At 38.4% G+C, this 24515-nt stretch overlaps 1 protein-coding gene across 2 annotated transcripts in view; it reads right to left on the minus strand.

Moving 5' to 3' along the window:
- Positions 1 to 4570: 4570 nt before the first annotated feature.
- Positions 4571 to 24515, minus strand: part of WAC (WW domain containing adaptor with coiled-coil) — a 63681-nt gene continuing 43736 nt past the window's right edge. For both annotated transcript variants that reach the window (XM_075492564.1, XM_075492563.1), the window contains exons 10-14: positions 24237 to 24385; positions 18787 to 18905; positions 10985 to 11171; positions 7203 to 7330; positions 4571 to 4789 (exon numbers count right to left, since the gene is read on the minus strand). In XM_075492564.1, coding sequence (XP_075348679.1) covers positions 4720 to 4789; positions 7203 to 7330; positions 10985 to 11171; positions 18787 to 18905; positions 24237 to 24385 — 653 coding nt within the window. In that variant the 3' untranslated portion in view covers positions 4571 to 4719. The remainder of the gene's footprint in view (positions 4790 to 7202; positions 7331 to 10984; positions 11172 to 18786; positions 18906 to 24236; positions 24386 to 24515) is intronic.

Raw genomic sequence — 24515 nt, forward strand, 5'->3', positions numbered from 1 at the left:
GGAGAAAAGTGCTTCACGACTTCCAGATCCTCAGCTAGCTGGATCCCTGATTGGTAGGAAGTCTACATCAGTCCTTTCCCTCAGATAGGATCTTCAAACAAAAAGCCATGGTTGGGTAATACAGAAATCTGTAGCAAGGAGCATCTTCTGGGGACAATTCCAGCCGAATTAGTACAGCAGCAGCAACACAGGCATCCAGGAAGGTTAGAAGAATAGAGCTGGTGCCTACAGCTATAAAAGACGGAATCTGTCCAAACACCTGTTGTAGGAGATGAAAGAGATAGAAGATAGGGGAACTTAACAGATACCTGAAAAGTCATGTGCAACTGGAATCCAAAACTGTATCACAGCTGAAAATAATTTCCTTTGCGAAAGAAGTCAACATATATATGGATCTCCATTGCAAATGAAAGCTTTTACTTGACTAACTGCAAAAGAAAACAACTGCCAAAGAAGAAGTTAGGCTGGGCAAAGAAACAAATTCCTCCTACATCAAAAGCTCTGATTCTTATGAATTAATATAAAATAAATCAAAAAACCAAAACAAAACATAAAAGAAACCCCCACATATCATTAATCAGGAATTATGGGCAGAAGAGCAGTGCTAATGTCAATAAGATGGCACTTTAGCTCAGAATATTGCTCTGCAGGAAACGTTCAAAAGTTAAGGCAGTATTTTTAAAACATCCAGAATTGCCTCATTATCATCTTATGTCTGTAAATGAGATTGTGTTTTGGTGAGGACAGAATATTATTCTAGGAACAGCAATAGGGATGACGTATTCACAAAAACATCCAGCTCCTAATTCCAAGAACGGACTTGAAATTTAACTATATATACAGTAGTCAAATGTTAATTTAGGGTTAGAGTAAGTGACTGCCCCTTATGCACAGCAGCCGCATGAGTACCCCCAAAGCACAGCTTTTTATACCCTTTCTGAATTGCAACAGTAATTGCAACAGTAAAGACAGCACCAGTGTCCACCAAAAAGTAAGATGCTCATACCAAAGGAGATACAATTAATAAAACAAGTCCAAAAAGGACACACTACGTCGCTGCAAGAGATCAGTCTAAGCAGGGAAAGTTGACCAAAGTTGAGCAGTTGGCCACAGCATCTTAGGATCAAGGCCAGTGAAAAAAATATACGCAGACCTTCAAAGGTATCAGAGGCCTTAATAGTGAGGAGAAAAAAAAAAAAGGTGCAATTGTAAAAGCATTAAACACAGGAGTCCCTCGAATCAGTCACATGGTTTTATAATCATACTAAGCCCCTCCTTCTGCTGCAGTTCCTTGAGCATGCCACCACAGATGATTAAAATACTATCCATTTGCACTGCTTGCAGTATGATTGTACAGGCTCAGTCAATCTCTTAGGTAATTCTAAAGACCGTTTATCTATTATATGAAATAGTTGCTTAGCAAATGTGTAACAGGAAAACCAAAAGCAACATATGCAACAGCAGTTCTTTCATCAGTTTCTCATCACTATTCCTTGACCACCCATATCAAGTAATTAACAGAGAAAACACATCCCACAACTCCAATAAACACTTTCTGAACACCTGCCTAAGAAGAAAACAAGATTTGCCCCAGAGGAAATTCACTTGATTTGACTTGCAGGTATAGAATGATCCAATAAAGCCCCTTGCATTAAACAGTATCAACTACATTTGAAAGGATAGCACCAGCTTCAGGATGGGTAATAAATGATGAGCCAGTAATCCAGTAACAGGTCTCAGTACACCTGCCCATTTCCTTGTTGTCCAGCTTCAGATAGAGATTTGATAGGACAGAGAAAAATCTGGGTGTCCCCCCCCACAAGTAATATACAGAAAGCCAGTTTCTGCACGGCACTGAAGAGGGTCTCCAGATCACACAGTAAGGCCAAAATTGCATTTGTATGTTAGCAAAGCCATTTTTGAAGGACATTAACCTAGATGCTGCCATTTGGTAGTGTCTACTTTAAAAACAGGTGCCTGCAATCCTCTTCCTCAACTTGCCTGATGCTAGTCAAAGTTTGGCAAGCTGCCACTCCTCAGCTAATAGCAGCTCCAGGCTTTGGAAGGGCGTGGAGGACAGGGGAGGAAAGCTATCCCATGGTGAGCAAACACAGAAGCCAACAAGCTTTCAGTACACCACTTGATGCCGATAAAGAAGTAGCCTGTATTGCGTTAGTTAGGGAGGACATCACCTGAAGAGAGCGTGCGTGCGTCTGTATGATGTATGTGTATGTATGCATGTATTTTTAAGGGGTTAAAGTAGCACGTTAATCCTTGTTACTCCCAAGTCATCTGTGAGCATTTGTACATTATGAAAGTTTTCATGTGATAAAACAAACTAGTACTCTTCAGGCTGGAAGCGAGACTCTTCTGTAAAACAATACATAATAAGATCAACAGGCAGCAGCTAAGCATATAAGAAAATTCATTCAAACCAGAAGTTAAAAAAAAAAAATAATAATCCAAGTAATTTTCTACAGAACAAAATTAACTTACAAAGCTCATTGATACAGGATGTTATAGAGGGCAATATACGAATCAAAAGGAAACAAAATAAGCTTGTGGAAAATAGGCCCAGCATACCTATTAAGACAGAAGCGACCTTTGTCTCAGCAAATAACTAAACAGCAAAATATCAGAACTAAGGACAGCCACTGGTGAAAGATCACCTGTACATCCATCCATTTCATGTGCTACTTCCCTACACTTGGGCAACCTCAAGACCATGAGCATTACAAGAAATAGGACGTTAGGCGAATACGAGAGTCTCAGGAAGCCTTCTGTCACTGGGCCTTGGGTCTCGAAAACTGCAGAAACAATGTATGTTAAAATTAATTCATTCAAGATTATTCTATTCCCAGTTTCTGAGCAAAACCAAACATTTGCACAATATGAAACGCAACAGCACATACTAGGTTAAAAAGTGAGGAACAATTACAAGTTAATCTGTCCTGATTTCTGATTTTTTATTGTTAGTTATTTCAACTTGTTCCATTTGCAATGTCTTGTTAGAACAGAGCATTCAGCTTCCACTGATGAAAAACTGCTTTTAAAAATCAGTCTGAGCCCACTCAACATGAGACAAGGCAAAACAAAAATCAAGTAATGTTTCTGGTGCTGAAAGACAGTATTTTGTAGGAACAAAACATGTAGCATCACATGTCAACACCTTTATCATTAAGTTCTTTTTTTAATCCATCACCTACAATCTTTCTTACTTAACAGACTACTGTAACATATACACCTCTGCAAATATTAAACTAGTACTGCCATCACTATTTTTGTTGTTGTTTTTAAGCAAAGAAAAAGTCACGTTTATTTTGTAGTAGCAATAGTTTCTTTTTTATTTTTAATATACTTTAGGAAACAATATACAAAGCTGAGCTTTGCCACCATTTTCAAACAGTGGGTTGCTCCAATTACACAAATTCAGCGTTTTGTGATGGTTAAGAACAGCAGTCAGCACCAGACTTAAACAGTTAGCTACAACACAAACATCCTTCGAAATGAAATGTCATAATATCAAGACAGGTAAACCAGGAGTTAACATATGACAACTGTTGGGGAGGTGACTTAAATCATTCTTGTTGAATTTTATATTTCATTAAATATTTTATACACATTTTCCTGTTTACAAGTTTTAAACAAAAGCTCCCTTGAGGAATTATTTAAGTACAAAAATGTTCAACAAGAACAGTTCTAATAAAAGAGTCCCCAAACAGACCAAATTTTAATATGTGTTGACCAAAGGAAATGAAAACCAGTGTTTCTTTGTTTTAACATGTTTATTACAACAGATACAATTCACATCTGACTAGCTTTTTTTTTTTTTCCTCTTTCCCCTCCCACAACCATGTTAACATGTTCGTTGGGCTATTTCCTTATATTTGAGCAAGTAATGTACTTTCAGCACACATGCCCAGCAGTACTATAAGTCCATTCTTACAGGGTGCAAATGGAAATACGTTTCAATAATTTATACAAACAAGTGAGTTATGCTCAATCACTGCAATTTTAAGCTACTGTACACAGGAATGAAAAGATTATAGAAAAAGTGCCATAGCAACAGTGCCTTAAGAAAAGAGAAAATTAGAAGCATTAAAAAAACTGATAAAATCAGATTTAGGATTTCACGGGGAAATGGAACACAGAAAATGAAAAACATTTCTCTGTAAAACAGAAATGGAGAAGCACTGCTCTCGATTCGGTGCAAGTGTGGAAACAGTTGTTTCATGATATTTTGTACATTACCCAAATTGTTGCAGCCTTAGACACAGATCGCCTGGCGCTTGCATTGAATTTTAGGAAATGCAAGATTTCTGAATGATAAATTAACTAAAAAAAAAAAAAAAAAAAAAAAAAAAGCTAATTTTGCAGACAGGTTTACATGTAAAAGGCTAGGTATTTAGCCACCTCAGCATTGATTAGTTTTGGATGTCTAAGCTCTGATACACATGGCTTCCCATGGCTTCACTCTACAAAACATATTTACAACGTGAAGAATACATCTACAAGAAATCTACATTTCAAGGGTTTTACAAATCATTCTTGTATCTTTCCCCTGAATTTGACTCCCTCCTGTCCCCTTCCCCATGTCAACTTTTTTTCTGCCCAGCTCAACGGTCCAAAGTCTACTCAAATGCAGCTCAAAAGTGTTAAGACTGGGCATCAGTTTAATAGTTCCTGTACTCAAAACCATGTGCAATTGTTTACAACTTTTCACACCATGAAGGAATTCTGATTCTTTAGCTTTTCAAGTTCTTTAATTTGTTGCCTCAAAAATAGTATCCTGCAAGAAAAAAGAAATAAATTAGTATAAACATTTCCATTACACAGATATTAAATAAGTATCTACACAAGTACTTGTACAATTTCAGTGAAAGACACCAAGCTCCTTAGCTCTATTAATAAAATTCAGGTATTTTAAAATTAATTCCCAATCTGTTCAATCACCTACAAACACCGTATGCAGATGCAGAGACCTGCCATGTTTGATACCTTTGTTCAGAAAATTACATTGCTATATTTCATTATGACTGATACACACTTATGTTTAAGCCTGTTCTTCACTTGAATTTAACTCCCAGAAAAAGCAGGACACTGGAAGAGTACAACGAATAACTGAATATTCTTAAGAATTGTATTATGCCTGTGTCATGCACTTTTCCAGACTGTACAACCCAAAGCGCTCAAACTTTTTTAAACAAGCACGTTTTCTTCTAGGTGCAACACTTTCTAGTATTTGGCTCTGTGGCTAGTGGTAGTCTCTAGTTATGGTAAGCTCCCATCTCAAAATATTCGATCATTAAAAGACATCGAAGGAAAAAAAGTTGTAACTACACCTGACTTAGAAATAAGTTATATTGCTAGCAATTCCCTTATACATTTTTCCTCCTTCTACTGAACTGACATAAACAATACTGTGATTAATGAACATTTGGTTTACATAACTGTTTCCCACAGTTTTAACAAATATTTTGAAACAACTTTTCATGATGATGAAGTGTAATGCAAGCATGTGCATGAATTAAGAAAATATTCAGGGAAAGTTGAAGTTTCATATAAATATTCTATAAAGTTCAAAGCAACTTTAATCAATGCAGAAAAAACATCCACTTCAGCAGACTTTAGTAGGACACTTTTCAAATATGTGCCCAGTTGAGTAAAAATTCATTTTCTACTGAAAAGTAGGTGAAAAACAATTAAGATAGACACACTGAAAAAAACATTAAACTTAAAAGGCACGGGCATATAAAATGTCAATGAAAAGTGCCTTTTTGCATGCTGTCAGTTATGGTTAAAACAATATACTCGCTTTGACCAGAGATAAAGTTCCCTCTTAGAACAAATTTGAAAATAGTTTTCCTCTGTGCAAAAGTATAGAAATATCATCATCATTCAAATGTACTGGCTTTGATAACCCCATCCTTTGCGAAAGCCTCCCCCCACCAACTTGTTACTTATGCCATGTATTCCACGTCTTTGGGATTGCAGCAAAAATAAAAGATACATGTTATCATAGATTCAAAGTCATAATAATCATTATCCATTGACGGCTTAAAGATATACAGTGTACAAGAAACAAGGTGCTGTTTAGTGAGCTGAACAATGACATTTGACATGTTATTTCAGATCAAATGTGCACCCAGAGACAGAAACGAAACCTTAGGAACTGAAACCTGTAAGAAACCAAGCAGTTAATTAAATATAGGGCAGAAATTGTAATTTATGTAATGAAGTTATAAAATAAAATTTCAGAAAGAATGGATATTTCCAGTTCCTTATTAGGAAAGATTTACAAATATATTATACTCTACTTCTGATTAAAGGATTGTTTTACTAACTGCCAAAAAGAACAAGCTTCTAGAATAGAACTAGCTAATTAAACAGCATGCAATGCTATTAAAGCAGCTTAAAATAGTGAATCAGAGTCACTGTATTCAAACTGCAGTGTGACTTAATAGATGGGATAACATCATTCAGAAAGGAAACAGAGTATGAAAGCAGATTCAGGATCACGACTACCGGTAAAAAGTTTCAGCATGTATTGTAAGACTAAACTTTTCAATCTTGCACAACAATCTTCAACAACATGGTTGTGTATTACTTCAGTGATACACAAGACACCCACTATTACTGAGTTAAGAAACAGAAGTCTACTTTGCAATAATCAACATCTCACTAAAGAACCCCAAGATCTTCTCAGACACCTCCTACCTAAGTAACGAACATTAATTTTCCCTTAGCTTGTGATAACAATGACACCTGTTCAAACTTGCTCTAGCTTTAGACCCAACAAATGTCTCATGCAAACTGTAGTGTTTAAGACCAGTATAAACTGCGCAGATGTGTACCCATGTGATCTATGCATCATGCACGGATATTTTAGAAGTATGCTGAACTAGTGTGAGTTAATCAGTTTTTCCTAATGCACTAACGTATCTAGAAAGATACTTCTTTTCTATCTAAGTGAAAATACATACAAAAGTTGTGTATCTGGTTCTATCCATTGGAGACTAAGAGGTATCTGTGTGGGAACAGGTGGAACGTACACAGGGAAGACAGCTTGCAAAACTGGCAAGGATTAGCATACTTACAAAGTCATCAGTAAATATAGCTCATGCAAAACAATGCCAGAATGGGAATTCTAATACCACGTTGAAAATTACCATTTTGAAAATAAACACAGAGCACACACTTACCTTTGCTCACGCAAAGTTGCTTGAATTTCACATACTCGAACTAAAGACCTTAAATTCTTTAATTCAGTACAAATTTCTGACATATGGACACTTCCCATGTTATGGGCTTCCTCACGTAATCTTGATGCCTGCAACAGTTACACATAAAGGTTAGGATTTTGAATCACACATTGGAAACAACTGGCTGTAGCTAGAGGATTGCTAGATGAGTGTGTCTTGAAGCAGCAAAGCACTCTAACTTCAAAAGGGAATATTAAATCAGAAGTACATTAGATTCTCTTCAAAAGCCCATTCAGAATCAGAAGTGAACAACACTGGCTGCCAAGAGATTGTCTAACCTAGGCCCATGCGCTAAGGCAGGGATGGTTTAGAGATTTCCTTGGTTCTAACAAATGTTTACCCAGCCATCTTGAAAGATGGTACATGACACAGTTCTGAGTTTCCAAAGTTATTTGTTCAAGTAGTTAAAAGTCTCTATGCACTATTTCAATGGCAGACAAGTTTCCCATCTAAATTAAGCCTTAGTGACAAAAATAATTGAATGCCATCTTCTTTCCAGCTACCTTATATGGGGAAAAAAAACCTTTGCAACCCTTTTCAGGTTTTCTCTTCCAGACAAACTCCATTATTTTAGTATCCCCACTTAGTCAGGTGGAGACAAGCAGAAGTGTAAATTTAGAAGGCATGACCTATCCCCAATTTGTGCATTTCTTGAAGTCCTGTCACTGAACTGGATATATGACTCCAGAGAACTCCTCAATAACACCAAGGAGACTAGTATAATTACTCTGAGGTCCTGTGTATCACACTGCAATAAGGAAAGAGGACTTCTTGCAAGTGGCACACTGAAAAAAAAATGGTTTCAAATAGATCCTTCCCTGCAGTACTACTGTTTAGCAATGTTATTCTCTGCTTTACTGGGTTTGGCTGGGATAGAGTTCATTTTCTTCACGGCAGCCCATATGGTGCTATGTTTCGGATCTGTGACCAGAACAGTGTTGATAACACACCAACGTTCTAGCTATTGCTGAGCAGCGCTTACACAGCATCAAGGGTTTCTTGCTCTCTCCCTCTGACCCGCCCCCCAGCAAATAGGTTGTGGGTGGACAAAAGGCAGGAAGGGAATGCAGCTAGGACAGCTGATCCAAACTGACTACAGGCATATACCATACCATATAATGTCATGCTCAGCAATAAAACTGGGGGGCAGTTTTCCAGGGGTTGCCATTACTCAGGGACTGGCTGGGCACTGGTTGGCTGGTGGTAAGCGACTGCTTTTGCATCGCTTCCCCTGTCTCCCCCCCCCCCTTTAACTTATTAAACTGTCTTTATCTCAACCCACAAGTTTTCTCACTTTTGCCCTTCCCATTCTCTCCCCCATCCTACTGGGGGAGAGTGAGCTGTGTGGTGCTTAGCTGCCTACTGGGATTAATCCCCATCATCTGCTTAAGTACTTCTATACTTGATTTTTCCTTCCCAAAAATAATGGTATTTAGCACAGGTCTTCATCAACTTCTGGCATTTTGCCAGTTCAAAGCAGCACTTTGTGTTCTAATTCCCTACATTAAAAGTTTTCTTTTCTGGAGCATGTTGACATCCAGGAGTACCACCCTGGTCTCCAGTAGGACATAATTTCATGTGTCCTCCCCTACACAACTCCAAAGCCTTGAGACTGATAGCAAACTATCAATAAGAACTTTCAAAGTACTTCTTTTTAAGCTGACCGGTCACCCATCTTAAAGTAATCTCACTTAAAAGGCCTTAAAATAATTTTTGCAGACAAGATTCTTGTTAAAAGGTGTTAACAGTCTTGCTGCAAATCAGGATATAACATTTATTGCTTTCCCATATTACCAAAGCCTGATATTTTATCAAAAGAAAAAAAAAAACCACCACCACACAAAACATTGACATAATTTCTTTCTAAACGGTCCATGCTGACTGTTAACAGGGTTTTCTTTTCAGATGTTTGTAAAAAGGTAAATTCATCATTTTTTTTCTGCTTAGGTATTGTTCAATACTCAAAGTACCTCTACAATTACTGAGTTGAGACCACCTACAATTCCATTTCTCACATTCCTTAAAGATAAGACAGTTATGTTGACTACTCTCCAATTAACCACATTACTGGATTGTTTTCCAGTTTTCCACATTAACTGCTTCTTATGAGTTCTGCGAGATAACTGCTAGTGATTCAAAAATTGTTTTAGCTACTAATTACTGCACAGTATATTTCTTCAAGTCTGACTGCTTTAACACGTACCTGTCCTGGCTCACCTAATTTATTTACTTACTTATTTTTCAGTTTACTCTGGCATGTGCTCTTATGCCCTAACTTCAATTTAAGCTATGCGTCTTGTCAGAAACCTGAAGAAACCAAGGCACTGCATATTTTAGCCTCTCCACTTTCATCTAGCTTACCTTCTTCACTGTGTATTGCACCTATACTTTCATTCACTTTTTTTTTTTAATATCAAATATCTGACTTAAGCCCCTCAAAGGTTACTATTCAAAACTGGTCTATAAACAACACTGTCACATGAAATCATCTGAAATAGCAGACAGGACAATACAGCATGTTAACACTTGGCACAAAGGTAAAAGTATCCATCTGCATACATCACCACCTAGCATTAGCTGTTTTTTTTGATCTCTTTATTACTGATAGTGGGGAAAAAAAATTACCTGTGAACTGTATAAATCTGTATTTTCTGCATTAAGATATATGTCAGTTCAGTACACAGTGAAAATAACACTATGAAAACTATGCACCAAGGCCATAGAGAGAAGTGGCTGTGCTGCACCATTTCCTTAAACACACATTCCACAGCAACGGCTCAGTCATTTGACTCAGTACAGGTTGGTAATGTCTTAAAATTGAATTGAAAAAATTATTGAAAATAAACAAAACAAGAACCCCAAACAGAGTCCAAATGGCGTATCAGTCTAGACTGCACTTCTAAGAGTCATCCTGCAAGTTGCTACCCAAAATCCTCCAGTGTAGGCTTGAGTCAGCATGCAACCACTCTTCAAAAGACCAAAGTAAACCAGGCTAGGCAAGATTAATATCCCATACAGACTGTGTCAGAGAGGGTTGCCTGCAAAAGGACTTGAACTAGACTCAACCAATACGGTTCCTTTGAGTAATACATTCCAAGCAGCTGACATGCATCCAGTTTCCCTGTATTACCACAACAGGATAGGTTTCACGCAGTTATTATAAAATATGGATGGCAATTCTACTGGATTTCCCATTATGTAAAAATAGCCCAAATTCAGTCTGAGCCCTCTACATCATCTTAAAAACTGGGTACAATGAACAAGGCAGCGTTCCTTTTTCACTGTGCAGAGCTAACAACTCAGTGACTCAAACTGCAGAGTAGTCTCAAATAGTTTAACTCTGTCACCTAATTCATAACATTTTCCACATAACAAAGATATCATTATTATAAAAATTTGTTGAAATTTATGTTCTTTGTAAATTTCAACAGAACTTTAGCAGTAGGAAAATAGTTATGAGGATAGCTATTCATCTGAGAGAATTTCAAAAGCACTGGTACTTTAAGCGAGACTGAAAATACTCAACTGCTAAATGGCAATCACATGTAAAACCTGCAGGTCTGGCCTAATCTCTCTCCCCTCTCCTCTTTTCTGGCTAAGGCCAAGCATCAGGGTTTTTTAAAATACTTTTAGTTCATAGGAAAAGCAACCTGTGTACAAAAACCAGATTTTAAGGTACACATTTTGCACTCTCACAGGGAGCAAAGCACAAGTGTACTCACCTGCTTTTCTGCGTGATCTGCAGGCCAGCCTTGAACATGCTTTATAAGATTTTCATTGAAGTGTGCTGCTAGCGTAGGTGTTAATGAACAAGTAGGTCGTACAGATGTATTTTGTGGTGCAGGTGTTGAATTTGATGCACTAGTGCTAGAGGTATGATTTGGACCTGGTGATGGGCTTCTTTGACTACTAGAAGAAAGAATTAAAAAAAAAAGCGAGCATTTAAAAACATATGTAAACCTGTAGAGAAATAAACACTTTAAATTCATTGCTTCCAGCCACAAAAATACACAAAGCATTTAAACCACAAGTAAATACTTCTGGTAGACCAAACCTGTGTCACTTTTCCACAAACCTCCTACTTGTATGGGAACTGTTTGAGTGCTACAATATAACAAGGGGTTTTTTTGTTTAACTTTGATAGTCACTCAAGAGATGTAAGCTGTGTCTACATTTTAGTATTGGATAGAGAACATATACATGGATGTTCTTCCTTCAAATAGCTGCAAACATAAGATTTTCAGTAATGATGTATCAGACGGAGTCAAGCAGGTTTATTCAACAGAATATCGACAAGTGTCACAATAACCATTAAGTACAAAGCCTGATGTCCTGATCAAAAAACATAGCCATATGGGCTTTGAGGAGTATAACCATTTACTAATGCCAAAGCACAAACACCTAGGTGACTTAGTGATACTGTACATCCACACTTAAAGCGCTCAAGAGAACAAAAGTATCACAGGAGCAGTATGTGTGTAGCTACCAACTTGACTGCTTTATTAGAACATATTCATGCTGCCATTTTTCTGGTTGGTGTGTTAACCTGCTGGAGAACAGACGCAAGGAGGCATGTTCAGCTGATATGTGTACTCTAAGGTGAATCAAAAACTCTGTGCCTTGGACAAAGCCTTTGACTGTCCTCTTTCAGATGTCCATACGAAAGCAAACACAACATTTACATTATCTGAACACTACATCGATACACAGCTTTTCCAATTCTACTTTGCAACTATAATTCTTGGTCAAAAACTTTTCTAATTTTTACTAAAAACCACTCATGTTGATCTTGGTGTATCAGTCTTTTGCCATCCACAGTGCTCAAGATTATATTGTCTACAAAGTATTCTAGCCATTGCTTTAAGCAATGTTGTTTTGTTTTTTTTTTAAACTGCATTCATCTAATAATTACCCTCTCACTCCACTTTACAAGACATTTTTCCTCACTACCTCATGATGCTCCTTCATGTATGGGAGGGGCCTTCTTAAGAATCCCATCTCTTTATAAAAGCCTATTCCTGCTGCAATGAGTAAAAAAGGTGGGTACCGCTTAGGTAAATCTTTGGTAAACTGATATGACTGACTAATCCACAAGAACTCCTGTACTCCCAATTTGCAAATAGTCATCCTCCACCTTACACTTGGATGCTAAGCTCTCTAGGTAAAGTAATAGGGCTTTTCGTTTCACTTGTATCACTTCTCTCCTACAACCTGAACACCTAACATTAAGCCCTATGAGCTACAGAAGTTTCCCCCAAAATACGTAAAAATCACTGATACTTAAATTTAATTTCCACATGTCCAGAAGCCCAGGTATCAGGGCTAGCATGATCTCTCATATCATATGGATCCAACCACATCTGACAACTGCCAGAGCTGCAGCTACACAGTTCTGCTACGTGTAAGAGTTCATCACCATTCTTCAGCTTCGTATTATCAGCAACAGACGGCTCCACTGTGACTTTCACCAGCATCAAAACTGCTATTTGGTGTATCACTGTTATCAAACGAAGGATCAGAATGTGGGGGTTTGTCTCCTCCTTGCAAGTACTGCTGTCCAGGTGATCTGATCTTCTAGGAAACCAGAACTTGCGCTGGGAGGGGTATATAACCCACAGTGGGGAAGCTTAGAAGCTGATGTTTCAGCACATGCCCTCTTCTATTCCCCCACCCCTTGCAAAACAAGGCCTCTACACTCTTACTTCCCTTTCCAGCATTCATTCAATCACTCCCATCCCCCACACACTCACAGAGAAAGGCTCTGTTCTGTTCTATTTTGCTAAGAAGAGGTGGGAGCAGCGCTAGTTATCCATGCGAACATGGACAAGGACAGGTCAGGATGAAAACAGTCTGCTCTGTCCTCTCCACCCTTGCAAGGGAAGACAAAGGAAGCAGTAATCTTGAGCAGGACAAAAGAACATCACTAGCACCATAACGGTGATAGTGCCTCACAGTTACTATGTTCTTTGGCACTACATATACTGAGAAATAGTAGTACTATTTTTTTTTGTGAGTACCTAGCTATTACTCGTAAGATTATGTTTACAATCACTCTCCCACTGGCAGCAGCTTTTCAACACAGGCCATAATTTCTCACTATTTCTTAAAACTTTCTTACTATTTGCCTGCAAGTGATATAAAGTAATATGAAGAAAAAACAAATTTGAGAGGAATCTTAATTCATCACCTAACCTACCCCCTTGAGGACTGAAAACACCCTAGCATAATGCAACTACCTTTACAGTCCAATGCCAGCCATTGGACTGTAATCCTAATCACTCACACTTGCAAAGAATTACAGCAGGTTTCCAAACAAACAGCCAACAAATTAGGTACAGCACACTGCTCTGCAGCATCAAAGACTTTAACCTCATTCCTTTCAGTACCCCCAAATTTGTTTAAAAGCTTAGAATATTAAAAAAAAAAAAATGCAGAAAGATTTTGGCAGGCAGCTTTGTTAGAGTTGTATACATAAACTTCCCTTGATTTCAGGCAGCAGAAGCTGCAAAAGGGAATATATGATGTAACTGGGGGGAAAAAAGGTTAAGGAACAGGTGGATTGCCTCTTTACAAGGCAAGGGGACCTAGAGACAAAGAACATTAAAAAGGCCAGGATAGTTGGCACCTTTTTTTTGCCTGGGTTTTTACAGGTATGGTCTGCTGTCAGGCCTCCCACATGCTCACATCAGCAGAGTCAGTGGGAGTAAAGTATTACCTATAGCAGAGGAAGAAATTAAGGAGCAGTTAAGCCAAATGGACATATGTCCATACAACCAGATGGTATGCACCCAAAGGTAATCGGGGAGCTGGCCAGTGTTACTCAGATGCTGCATCATCTTGAAGCAGCATGGTGAGCAGGCAAGTTTCCTGATGATGGGGAAAAAAGAGCAAATGTTAAAGCCATCTTCAAGAAGCACAAGGATGACAACCTGGGGAATGGCAGGCCATTTGACCACAGTCTCTGGGAAAGTTATGGAGCAAGTCTTCAATAGGTAGACTTGGAACCACCCCCCTCTGGAAGGGATTCCAGGTACATGAAAGACTAAAGAAAAAAAAAAAAACCACACCAGCATAGATTTACCAAGTAGAGATTATACCTGACCAACCTCACTGACTTCTACAACGAGATGACTGACTCAGAGGATAAAGGGAAAGCAGCGATGTTGTTTACCTTGACTTCAGCAAGGCCTGTGATATCATCTCCCACAGTATTGTTACTGTTCACTTATCCAGTCCATATTCCATGTGTAAGGTGGTTGGAAAACTGAAAGAACTGCTGTGCTCAAAGGCTGCAGTCAGCAGTACAAAACCAATTGAAAGCCAGTGACTAGTGCTGTCCTCTACTGATTAATAGTGGAGCCAATACCGTTTAACATTTTTGTTAAAAACCTAGACAGTGGCAGACAGTGCACCTTCAGTGAGTTTGCGGATGACACCTACTTGGGGGGAGGAGTCAATATGCTGGAGGGTAGGTTGTTATCCAGAAGGACCTGAATGGGCAGGCACAAACCCAGTTCAAAAAAGGCAAATGCAAAGTCCTGCACCTGGGGTGGAATAACCCCATGCAACAATACTGGAACAACCCCATGGAACAGAACAGGCTGACTGGGTAGAAAGCAGCTTTGCAGAAAAGGACCTGAGGATCCTGGTGGACAAGTTAAATGCGAGTCAGCAACACATCCCTGTGGCAAAGCAGGCCAAGCACATGCTGGGCTGTATTAGCAAGAGCGTGGCTGAAGAAAGCAATTCCTCCCCTCTCTTCAGAGCTTATGTGATCCCCACAGTACCTGGAGCACCGTGTAGTGGGGAGCCCAAAACCAGGCAAGAATTAAACTGGCACACCAAAAGAATCCAGCAGAGGACCACAGAGATGACTAGGGGGCTGAAGCACATGCCATATCAGGAGAGGCTGAAAGAACTGGGTTCATTCAGTCTGGAAAAGAGAAGGCTGAGGGAAGGAGATTGAATGATCTTCTTACTGTTTTTAACTACTTATGGGGAGAGCAGACAGCCAGACTCTTTTCAGAGATGCACAGTGATAGGACAAGAGGCAGAGACACAAGTTGCAACAAGGGAAATTCTAGTTAGACATAAGGAAAAAATATTTAACCAAAAGGGTAGGCAAACATTAGAAGATTCTCAGAGATATTAAAAAAAAAAAAAAATCACCTAAACAATGCCTTTAGCAATTCAAACTTGCCGGTCCTACTCTGAGTTGGGGCTTAGACTAGATCACAACTAGAAGTCCTCCCTTCCAACCTAAATTATTCTATGTTTCTATGTATTCATACAGCATCAGCATACTGATGGTGCAGAGAAAGGCTACGTTTATTAACTAAGTAGAATTGAGGCATCACCTTCAATGCTTATTTACTCCTTAGTTCTAATAGGATCAAAGTTCCCCTATGAATTGCCTCCTCTCCATTTATCAGCCTGGCTTCTCTGACTCCTACTTCATCAGTAAAAATCACTAAACACATCAGAAACATTTCAGGAAAATAAATAAAATCTGTGGGTTTCTCAAAAATAAAGTTGTATCTTAATTATGAATAAAACATACTGTCACAAAATATCCTAGCACTGCTATGTTAGCAGCAGGGGGAGCTACGAATGCAGCAATGACAGACAGTTCCAAACTACTGCTATATTTTTAAATGCTTCAATAAAGCCAAATACCTGCCTTAGCTGCTGGATGAGTTAAAGACTGACTATGCCACAGGTAACGGAATGCTTCCAGAGAGGCAAAAAACCATCTGTACAAGAGTATGAAAACAGGATGGTTCTGAAATACACTACTAAAAACTACAAAATCTTACAACCTAAAAAAAAATGGGAGGAAACACCTCCCTCTCCAGCAGTTTTGCATTTTCTAAGGTGAAGGAAAAATATTCCTGGTCCCTTCTAGAAATAAAGAGAAACTAGCAACCTGATGAAACTATTAATTATGGAAGCACTCATTTAGTTCCATTTTTAAAGCAGCCATAATTCATGGTGTGTCTTTGGAATCACCTCTTACAAAAAGACTCACCATATGCCTACACTGCATTAATTTCCTAACTTACCTGACTGAAATGTTCACAACTTTAAATTTATCAACAGCTATTCACATATTTCTTAGACAGTGCTTCCTCCCAAACACGTTAAAAATAATTTTAGCTCCATTCGCTTAAAACTTTTAGTGATAGTAAAAGCAAAGGAAATGTAGTTGTAATTAACTTCTGCACAATGAATGTGTACTTAAGCTGTAGAAAAATGCAACCTTCATTCATTGAGCCTCTTTTTGGACCACCTGTCCACAGTTCAGGTTGCTAAGTTGTTGTTCATTCCTATAAAAAAGTACAGGGAGTTAGCCCCAAGAGCAGTCCCCAATCTGACTGACTGCTTTCGCCTACAAAGGAATAATCTGTTCTATATCAATTCAGAAATACTGCCCAGACACAGGAAATCTTTTGTGGATGAGTAAATCTACATCTGAGCTGGTTCACTTTCATTCAATTCCACTGCACTGAACAGAAGAAAATACCAGTCACACAGGTTTTTCCAAATCACCTGTTCCTTAACCTTCCATTTTTTGCAAACGAGACACTTCCAAAGAAACAGAAATGCATGAACCCATGAGGTACAATATACCACTGTCAAAAACGTGTTAAAATTTGAGAGGTATAGGGCACTAAACAATACTAACATTATCACAGTATCTTTGATACTAGGTTGCACACTCTATTTGTGCACTGCCTCCTGCACCTCCTCCTCAAATACGCGACAGTGCTACTTGCATAATCCCTCTGCTTCAATGGTACAGTTGCTGGGACAAACTCAGCTTCCCTTCTCCAGCAAAATGCTGATGCCAAGCAGAGCAATGGTTTGCAGAGGGCCAGTAGATCCCTCAAGGAGGATAAGGGTTATGCCAGAGTAGGAAGTCCTATAATCCAAAGGTGGGGTGGGGGGGTGGGGAGGGTGTGTGTGTGACACAGTACAGTGTATGGATTCGCAGGCCAAATGCCCACCAGTATCACTTCACACAGACTCCAGGCCATAGTGAATGTTTCCAAGAATAAGACTATCTTCCTTAGCAAGATTTCCTATGGGGAGACGGTGATCAGCAAAGGCCAAAAGGGTCTGTGACTGAGAGCTATTTCCCCAAACCTCCCCACTCCTTATAAAGAGCTCTAGTCCCCTTACTAAAAAGGTTTAGCTGGTTGCCAAGTATAATTTTATTTTTGGGACTGTAATTCAGAAAGATTTAAACAGCACCATCCATAATTACTAGAGACTGGAGCTGGTACACTATGTCTTTATTCTACCCATAGAGGAAAATGAGTTGTAGCTTAGACATCTGCCGAAGATTAGAATCAAGCGTCTGTAAGATAGGCGACATTAAAGACTCAGAAACTCGTGACCTGCTTCTGTTTGTACCCTCAAACTGATCAATATCACAGCGTCTCCAGTAAAGCCAGTCACTGGGACAGGACCGCCAAGCAAACAAACAAAAACCCCACCCTGCAAAAAAGCCCAAACCCAAAATAACCCCCCTCTCCCCACAAAAACAACAAAAACCAACACAGATTTGAAAGTCTAACAATAAGTTAGCACATTGATGACATGTAATTGAAGGTCCTCCTTACTATTAGTCCCAGAAGGCCGGATTAAAGGACCTCACCATTTTATGATCTGCAAAGCATGACCATGTAGCTTCAGGTATGCTGACAAGGAAAGAGTATTGTGGGGTTTTTTGGGTTTGGTGGGGTTTTTTTGGTTTTTTTGTTTGTTTTTAATATCATACCACATACCTTATTCAACCACTCTAAAAATCTAGCTTTTAAAGAAATGCAACATCTTGTAGGTTTACAGGAATCCAATGCAATGATGCACTTTTTAAAAAGTCAACCTGCAACCTCCTCCTGCCGCAGTTCTAGACCATGACTCCATCACAGAAGCATCTTATGACAAATCTTTGGTTACTGCCCCTGGAACCAATATGGTAAAGTGCACAGCATCCTATACAATGAAAAGCCCATCTTCCCAAAAATTTCAATACAAGATACAGATTCTAAAACCACCTTGTAAATACATGACTAAATGTTCCTATCATGCAACATCTGAATAGGTTGCAATGTTGACAAAGAAGTCTGGCCAAGAAAAAGCATTTGTGAAACTTACTTCATTTTTTTAGTATTTTTCATGAAAGCAGCAAAATCGCCCAATAGACAAAAGTTCTTACTCATTTAAACTCCAAACTCAGAAATCACAATACAAGGAATCACTTGTAAAACTGACTCCAGAGTGACAGGGCAGAAATATTAATTCTATTTTGCTTCTGTAAATGGAACTCTAGTGGTGGTCCTAAAATGGAGAATCTATCACATTAGCTCTGTAACAGAGATATTTAGCTGCATCCCTTCAGCAGAGTTAAATCGTATGTTCAATAAACAGGCCAAAGAAGAATCCACATATTGCAACACATACAGCATACACTGGATCCAGAGCAAAAACAGAGGAGAGCACAGAGAGTATTTCAAGATACCTTGAGCGCTGAAGACTTCGTGGAGAGGCAGGTTCATGACCTGCCTGCTTGTCGGCTATTACTGGCTGCTGAGGTGCTGCCTGTGAAGCTGGTCCTTGTTTAACACCTGGAGTAGCAACCTGGAAAGTTCAAAACCTCATTAGATTCCCTCCACAGCAAATATCAAATGTAAGAACCAGACAAAAACACAGAAATTACAAGTTACAAGACCAGTGGGGTTTTTTTCATACAAGGTCTTTTGTTGACAGAATTTTTGTACTCTTCACAAAGTGTTTTTTTAAAAAAATCACCTATAGTTCCACAGCTGTGATAGATAGGTTTTTTTACTAAAATAGGAAGAGTACTTAACAGACATAACAGAAACAAATTTAGAGCCATCTGACTTGTCAAAATATTGCAAGTTTATTAGGTACAATAGTTCAACCCAATTTCATTTTTGACCCTATCTTCCATGTGAGCACCAAGCTCATTTTCAACATCAGAAGAATTGTTCATTATCCAAACAAAAATTTTCACTTAAAAAGTTCCCTACTTGAAAATACATTACACAGTGTCAAGAGCAGAATTAGTTCATAAGGGTATAACAACATCTCTATCAGAAATGGAAAAAAAAAATCTAAAGCATATTTATCAGTCTGCTACTTCCCCTTTTTAACTGTTCTGTCAGTTCTAAACTAATAAATGACTAAAAAAGAGAGTCGCCAGTAGCTTTTTGCTTTTCATTTGTAGTACACATTCACATTGAAGATATTAAGACACCAGCAGTGAGATACGGTCTTTTTTCTGTGAATTCCTGAACTACAACAGGATTAAAAGTTTGGGAATATACTAGTGTCTAAGTTACAGTAAATGGAGTTGAGGATTTTCTTTTTGCCCCATACTCTGCATACCCCTGCCCCTTTTAAAGTATGTACAAGAGAGGAAGCAGATCCAAAAGTTATCTCCCACTCTGGAAAATCAAGCTAAAATTTTAAGAAAGAGGGAGGGAAGAAAATGGGGTTTAGGGATCCATAAAGACAAAACACATAAATCAGGCAGCCTGTCTGGCATTTACTGACATCAAGCTGGTGTAGATTACTAACTAGGTCATCTGAACCTCCAGAAATTCTGTTTCAGAAACAGACTCCTGTGAAACAAACCACAGATGGCAAGTCAGACAGTATCTGCTAAAGTAAAATAAAGACATAAATTCATTTATTTAAATATACAGGAAATCTTAATGTAATCTCAAACCTACTTGTATGTCTAAGAGGAAAAGCCACCTTTTAAAATTATAATCAAAAGCCAAAACCAGTCTGAATAGCACATGAAAAGGTCATGGTTCTTTGATCAAGCAAGATCATTGTAAGATCACTCAGGGTTTTGAAATCAGACAGAATTACACAGTTGAGGGGGGGCAAAATAGTAGCAGTTCATAAATTGATTTATGAAAAAAGACTACCCAAGTATCTTTATGAAATGTATGACACGAAGAACTTTGTTATCCATGCCTGAATTTTGCTCACCCTGTGAGCAGAAATAACAAAAGGCTTGTTTGAACAGAAGGAATAATTTCAAAAGGAAAGTCCATCGGAGATAATACGATCACCTTGCAGATCCAAACTGGAAAACTAACCAGCTCCTTGGCTGGTACAAATGAAAATAAAAATAGATTGTAAAGAAAAACTGAGATTTATGAGATATGTGAGCCACAAAAACTCTTAACTATTCCCTATTTTCCAAGTGTTTCAAAAACTGTAAGTGTACCAGGAACAGAAAAATAACAAGGGCTAAATAAAAAAAAAAATTCCATAAGCAACATTCTCACTGAGCTTGACAGGTCTGTGTAACATATGCTTTACACAGTTATTTTGCAGAAATTCAGAACAGTTTCTAACCATACAACACAGGCACAGCTAAATAGCAAAATCTGATGCCTAGGAGCCTGGAGTCTGTGACACCTGAGCTGCCGTATGCATACATCACACCTCCAGGCAGACATACCAGCTTGAGCTTAAAAGCAGTACAGGCACGTTCATGCAGTCCTAAGTAACAAGCCCTACGGTGCAAATGGCACTAACTGTTCCCAGAGCCAGTCCAAGTATGTGGGCATCTGGCACTGGGCTCTGCTTGCATGGTGCCAGTTCAGCTTTGTCTACGCCTGTTACATAGAAGCACCCTAAGCCAATGAGCTTTTGCTCTGAAACCAAGTGTGTCCTGGCACAGCACCACATCTTGATTATGCATAATTTACCTCAAACTCTTACAACTGGATAACCTAACCTGACTGACTTATCCAAAGGAGTACTAAAACAGCCGTGCTTACACTGGAGCTATTACCACCTAAGTTCTCAACTCAATCCCATCTTATGGAATTGAATTATGTGAATACAAGTTCTTTCCCTACTGAACTGGAAAAGTATCTACTGCCGAACCAGAATATGTTACTTCTGGGACTAACACACAAACAATTCATGTTAATATTTCAACAGCTCTGTTGTTAGCACCAGATTTGAGGAACACAAAAAACAAGAAAAGCTCCTGCTGTCAAGCATTACTACTAATTCTGGTTAGCTGATCTGTGAAGCTACTCGACATACCTAGAAAATAGAAAGCTTTTATGGTTATGATATCCCAGTGTAGTAAGAGTTTTAACTTCCTCACAGAGGGATGGGAGTGAAAACTTGCCAATGCATATAATACCACACAACAGTGCATCAGGATTAATGGCATTCTGAAGCAAAGACATTATAGCTTAGAATGAGTAACTCAGAAATTTACTACACTTAACACTTTGATTGCAAACACATTATATATGCTTCAAAAATAAACCAGATGTGCAATCTCACCTCATTGTGGTGCAGTCTTAAGGAAAGATGCATTAAAATACAGTAATTGCAAAACATGTCACGGTATGCTCATCAAAATATAGACATTACTACTTTCAGAAGAACTTCTATATACTTATCAATAAAACACACAATACCCTCCTTTGAAAATACCAGAGGTGAAATCCTACATGCCACGTCACTACCTATAGGTGATCACAGAGCCCGGAGATCCTCGTATCGAACAAAGCATAAAATAACAAACTTTTTTTGTTGTTTTTTTTGAGGAGTGGCAGCCTTGCCGTAGTTACAATTTGCACTAAACTCAGATCAACTCTTCTCAAACTGCATTTAGCCTTGAAGTTTGTTGCTTCTACTGAAAACCTGAGGGAAGGCTTATGTGTCCAAAAGCATATTCAATTATACAGTTGGTCTACCAAGACAGATTGGCCCTACTTACAACACTTGGCTTGCCTTCACATTCTCTTAAGGCATAGTTTACTACCACACCACCTACTTCATAGGTATAATGCTGGCCTTGATACTGGGTGAAAGGCAGTGGGTTCAAGTTTGTCTGCACAGTTCTAGAAAAACATTTGTAGCAGGATGATAAATACTAAAGAAGCTAAGTTTATAAAACAAGGACAAATGTCTTGGGAGAGGGAAAGAAAAAAAAAATCCTACTGAGCTGTCCTTCCTTCAAGTCTTTTTTCAGAAAACACTGTAGGATAAAGAAAATTGCAAAGGATAAAGCTTTTGCCATGTTTGTTATGTAGCTGATAATCAGAACTTTATAAATAGAGTAGATCCAGATCTCTGGGTTGTAGAGACCAGAAGAGATCAACTTCCAGTTACTGACAGTAAACAAGAAGATTCTTTTTCATATCCCAGGATTTGAAAGTGCCAGACATCTCCCTTCTTTGTTTCAAGTCTGCTATTTGATAATTTCATTGTCACCTAGCTATGGGATTGTGACCACATAGATTCAGGATGCACTCCAAGGGCAGAAACAAAGACAACAAGCAGGATTAGTCCACGCATGAGGCTTTCACAATTCACTGTACCATTGTCAATCACAACAAACTGGGAGAATCAGTTGGTTTTCTTTGTACCCATGAAAAAATTCAAATGTAAGAAAATGAGGCATTTAGACTAGAATGATGAATGCAATCTGTCCTCCTGAAGATAAAAGTATTCCTTAAAGAGGTTCTCTTCCAAGCAGAAAATTGAAAGAAAGATGCCTTAGTTAGGTGGGGGGTGGGGGTATATGGAGAACAAGACTGGTCTTAACCCAAAGTCTAGAGTCATGCTTCTTATTCTGGTAAGATACTACATACACTGAGCAACATACTGATAAACCGTGTTAAAATCTGAGGGTCTCAGTCTTGAAGGAAAGATCTGTACAACAAAGAGACAGGACAAACTCCCATTGCATGAAAACAGCAAACCTCTAGGACAGGTCCAAAAACTCCTCAACAGACTTCCATTTTTCACAGCCAGAACACCACTGTAAACTGCTGGGGGGTTTTTTTGGTGTTTTTTTTTGTTGTTGTTGTTTTTTTTTTTTAAAAAAAACCTTGCCTAAAAGGCATAAGAGTGTTATGTCCGGCAGGTCTACCTATCACTACAAAGCAATCTTGAATGTAAAAGGTTACTTTCCACCAGAGGGTGCAAAACAATAGCTCTGCCTTCAGTCCCCTTTATTAACAAAATCCTCCTTCATCATAGGTCTTTTAACCCAGTAACTCTTGCCACCCTTGCCCTATAATATGAATCACAAGTCTTTAAACAAGGAAAAAGAAAACCCTTTAAGTGGAAGTTTGTCTTGAGTGCCTCTAATTAAATCTACTCTCCTCACCTGTACACAGCAAAACAGAGGCTCTGATCTGCTGGACAGAGAAATTCAATAAAGAAATAAATAATCTCAGCTTCAACCTTATTTATTCCTCAGTATCACCACTTGTAGCATACAGAATACTGAGCTCAGATTCTGCAAAAGACATTTTTCCTTTGAAGAGTGACCCACTAGAGGGATCACACACACCCACCAAAAAAAAAGTAAAAAAGACAACTTTATGTTTTCTACTTCATCCTTAGGAGCTTATTTGTTAGCTTCAATTAATGTTTCCTAGTCACTGATCCAATTAAAGAATTCTGAATGAATGGGGGCAGGAAAGGAAAGGGACATGTTGTTATTGACCTTGTAAACACCTACAACATTTCTAAACCAAATTTGAGACTATATCAGGTCAACTTCCCCAAGAATTTCTCTCCTATTCTAAAAATCTTTTATTGGCTAAAGTCTAGAGAACTCTATCAGCTGCTGCCTTCAGGGTAAGTTTTTGTTTCCATTTAAATATGTTAAAATACTTGTCTCTTGGTAATATCTCCAGACAGCATCTGAGGCGAGCACAAGATTTTCTTCAAGAACAGAAAAGCGTACTAGAATTCCATGCTAGAGCTGTACTGCAAAAATACAGCTAAGTAGTTGCTTCTAGTTGTTTCCGTGTCTATTGGGAAATATAACATACATATTCTATCATCTTATATATAAGTGCTAGCACATGGATATATAGCAGCAACACTTAATATTACCTATAATGGTTTCTTACTACAATATGGCATAAATCAAAAGGAGCTTACCTTCTGTTGCGATGATACCGGTGGCGTAGTCATCAAAGGTTTAAGCGGAACGGTGTTAGTCTGAGGCGTGCTTATTCTTGGAGATACATATGATCTTGGCGATGAGGCATCAGATGTTAAAGACATTGGAGACTGATTAGATGGCTGAGCTGTAAAGAAAAAAAAAAAAGATTGTTTTTAATAAAACCATATGCTATCTTAAGTGTGAATTAGATTTAGTTTTGGTACTTGGCAGTATGCTGTATATTAGATAATATACAAACATACTCACCTTAAGAC

The sequence above is a fragment of the Mycteria americana genome, chromosome 2 (genome assembly GCF_035582795.1).
Source record: "Mycteria americana isolate JAX WOST 10 ecotype Jacksonville Zoo and Gardens chromosome 2, USCA_MyAme_1.0, whole genome shotgun sequence".
Lineage (NCBI taxonomy): Eukaryota > Metazoa > Chordata > Aves > Ciconiiformes > Ciconiidae > Mycteria > Mycteria americana.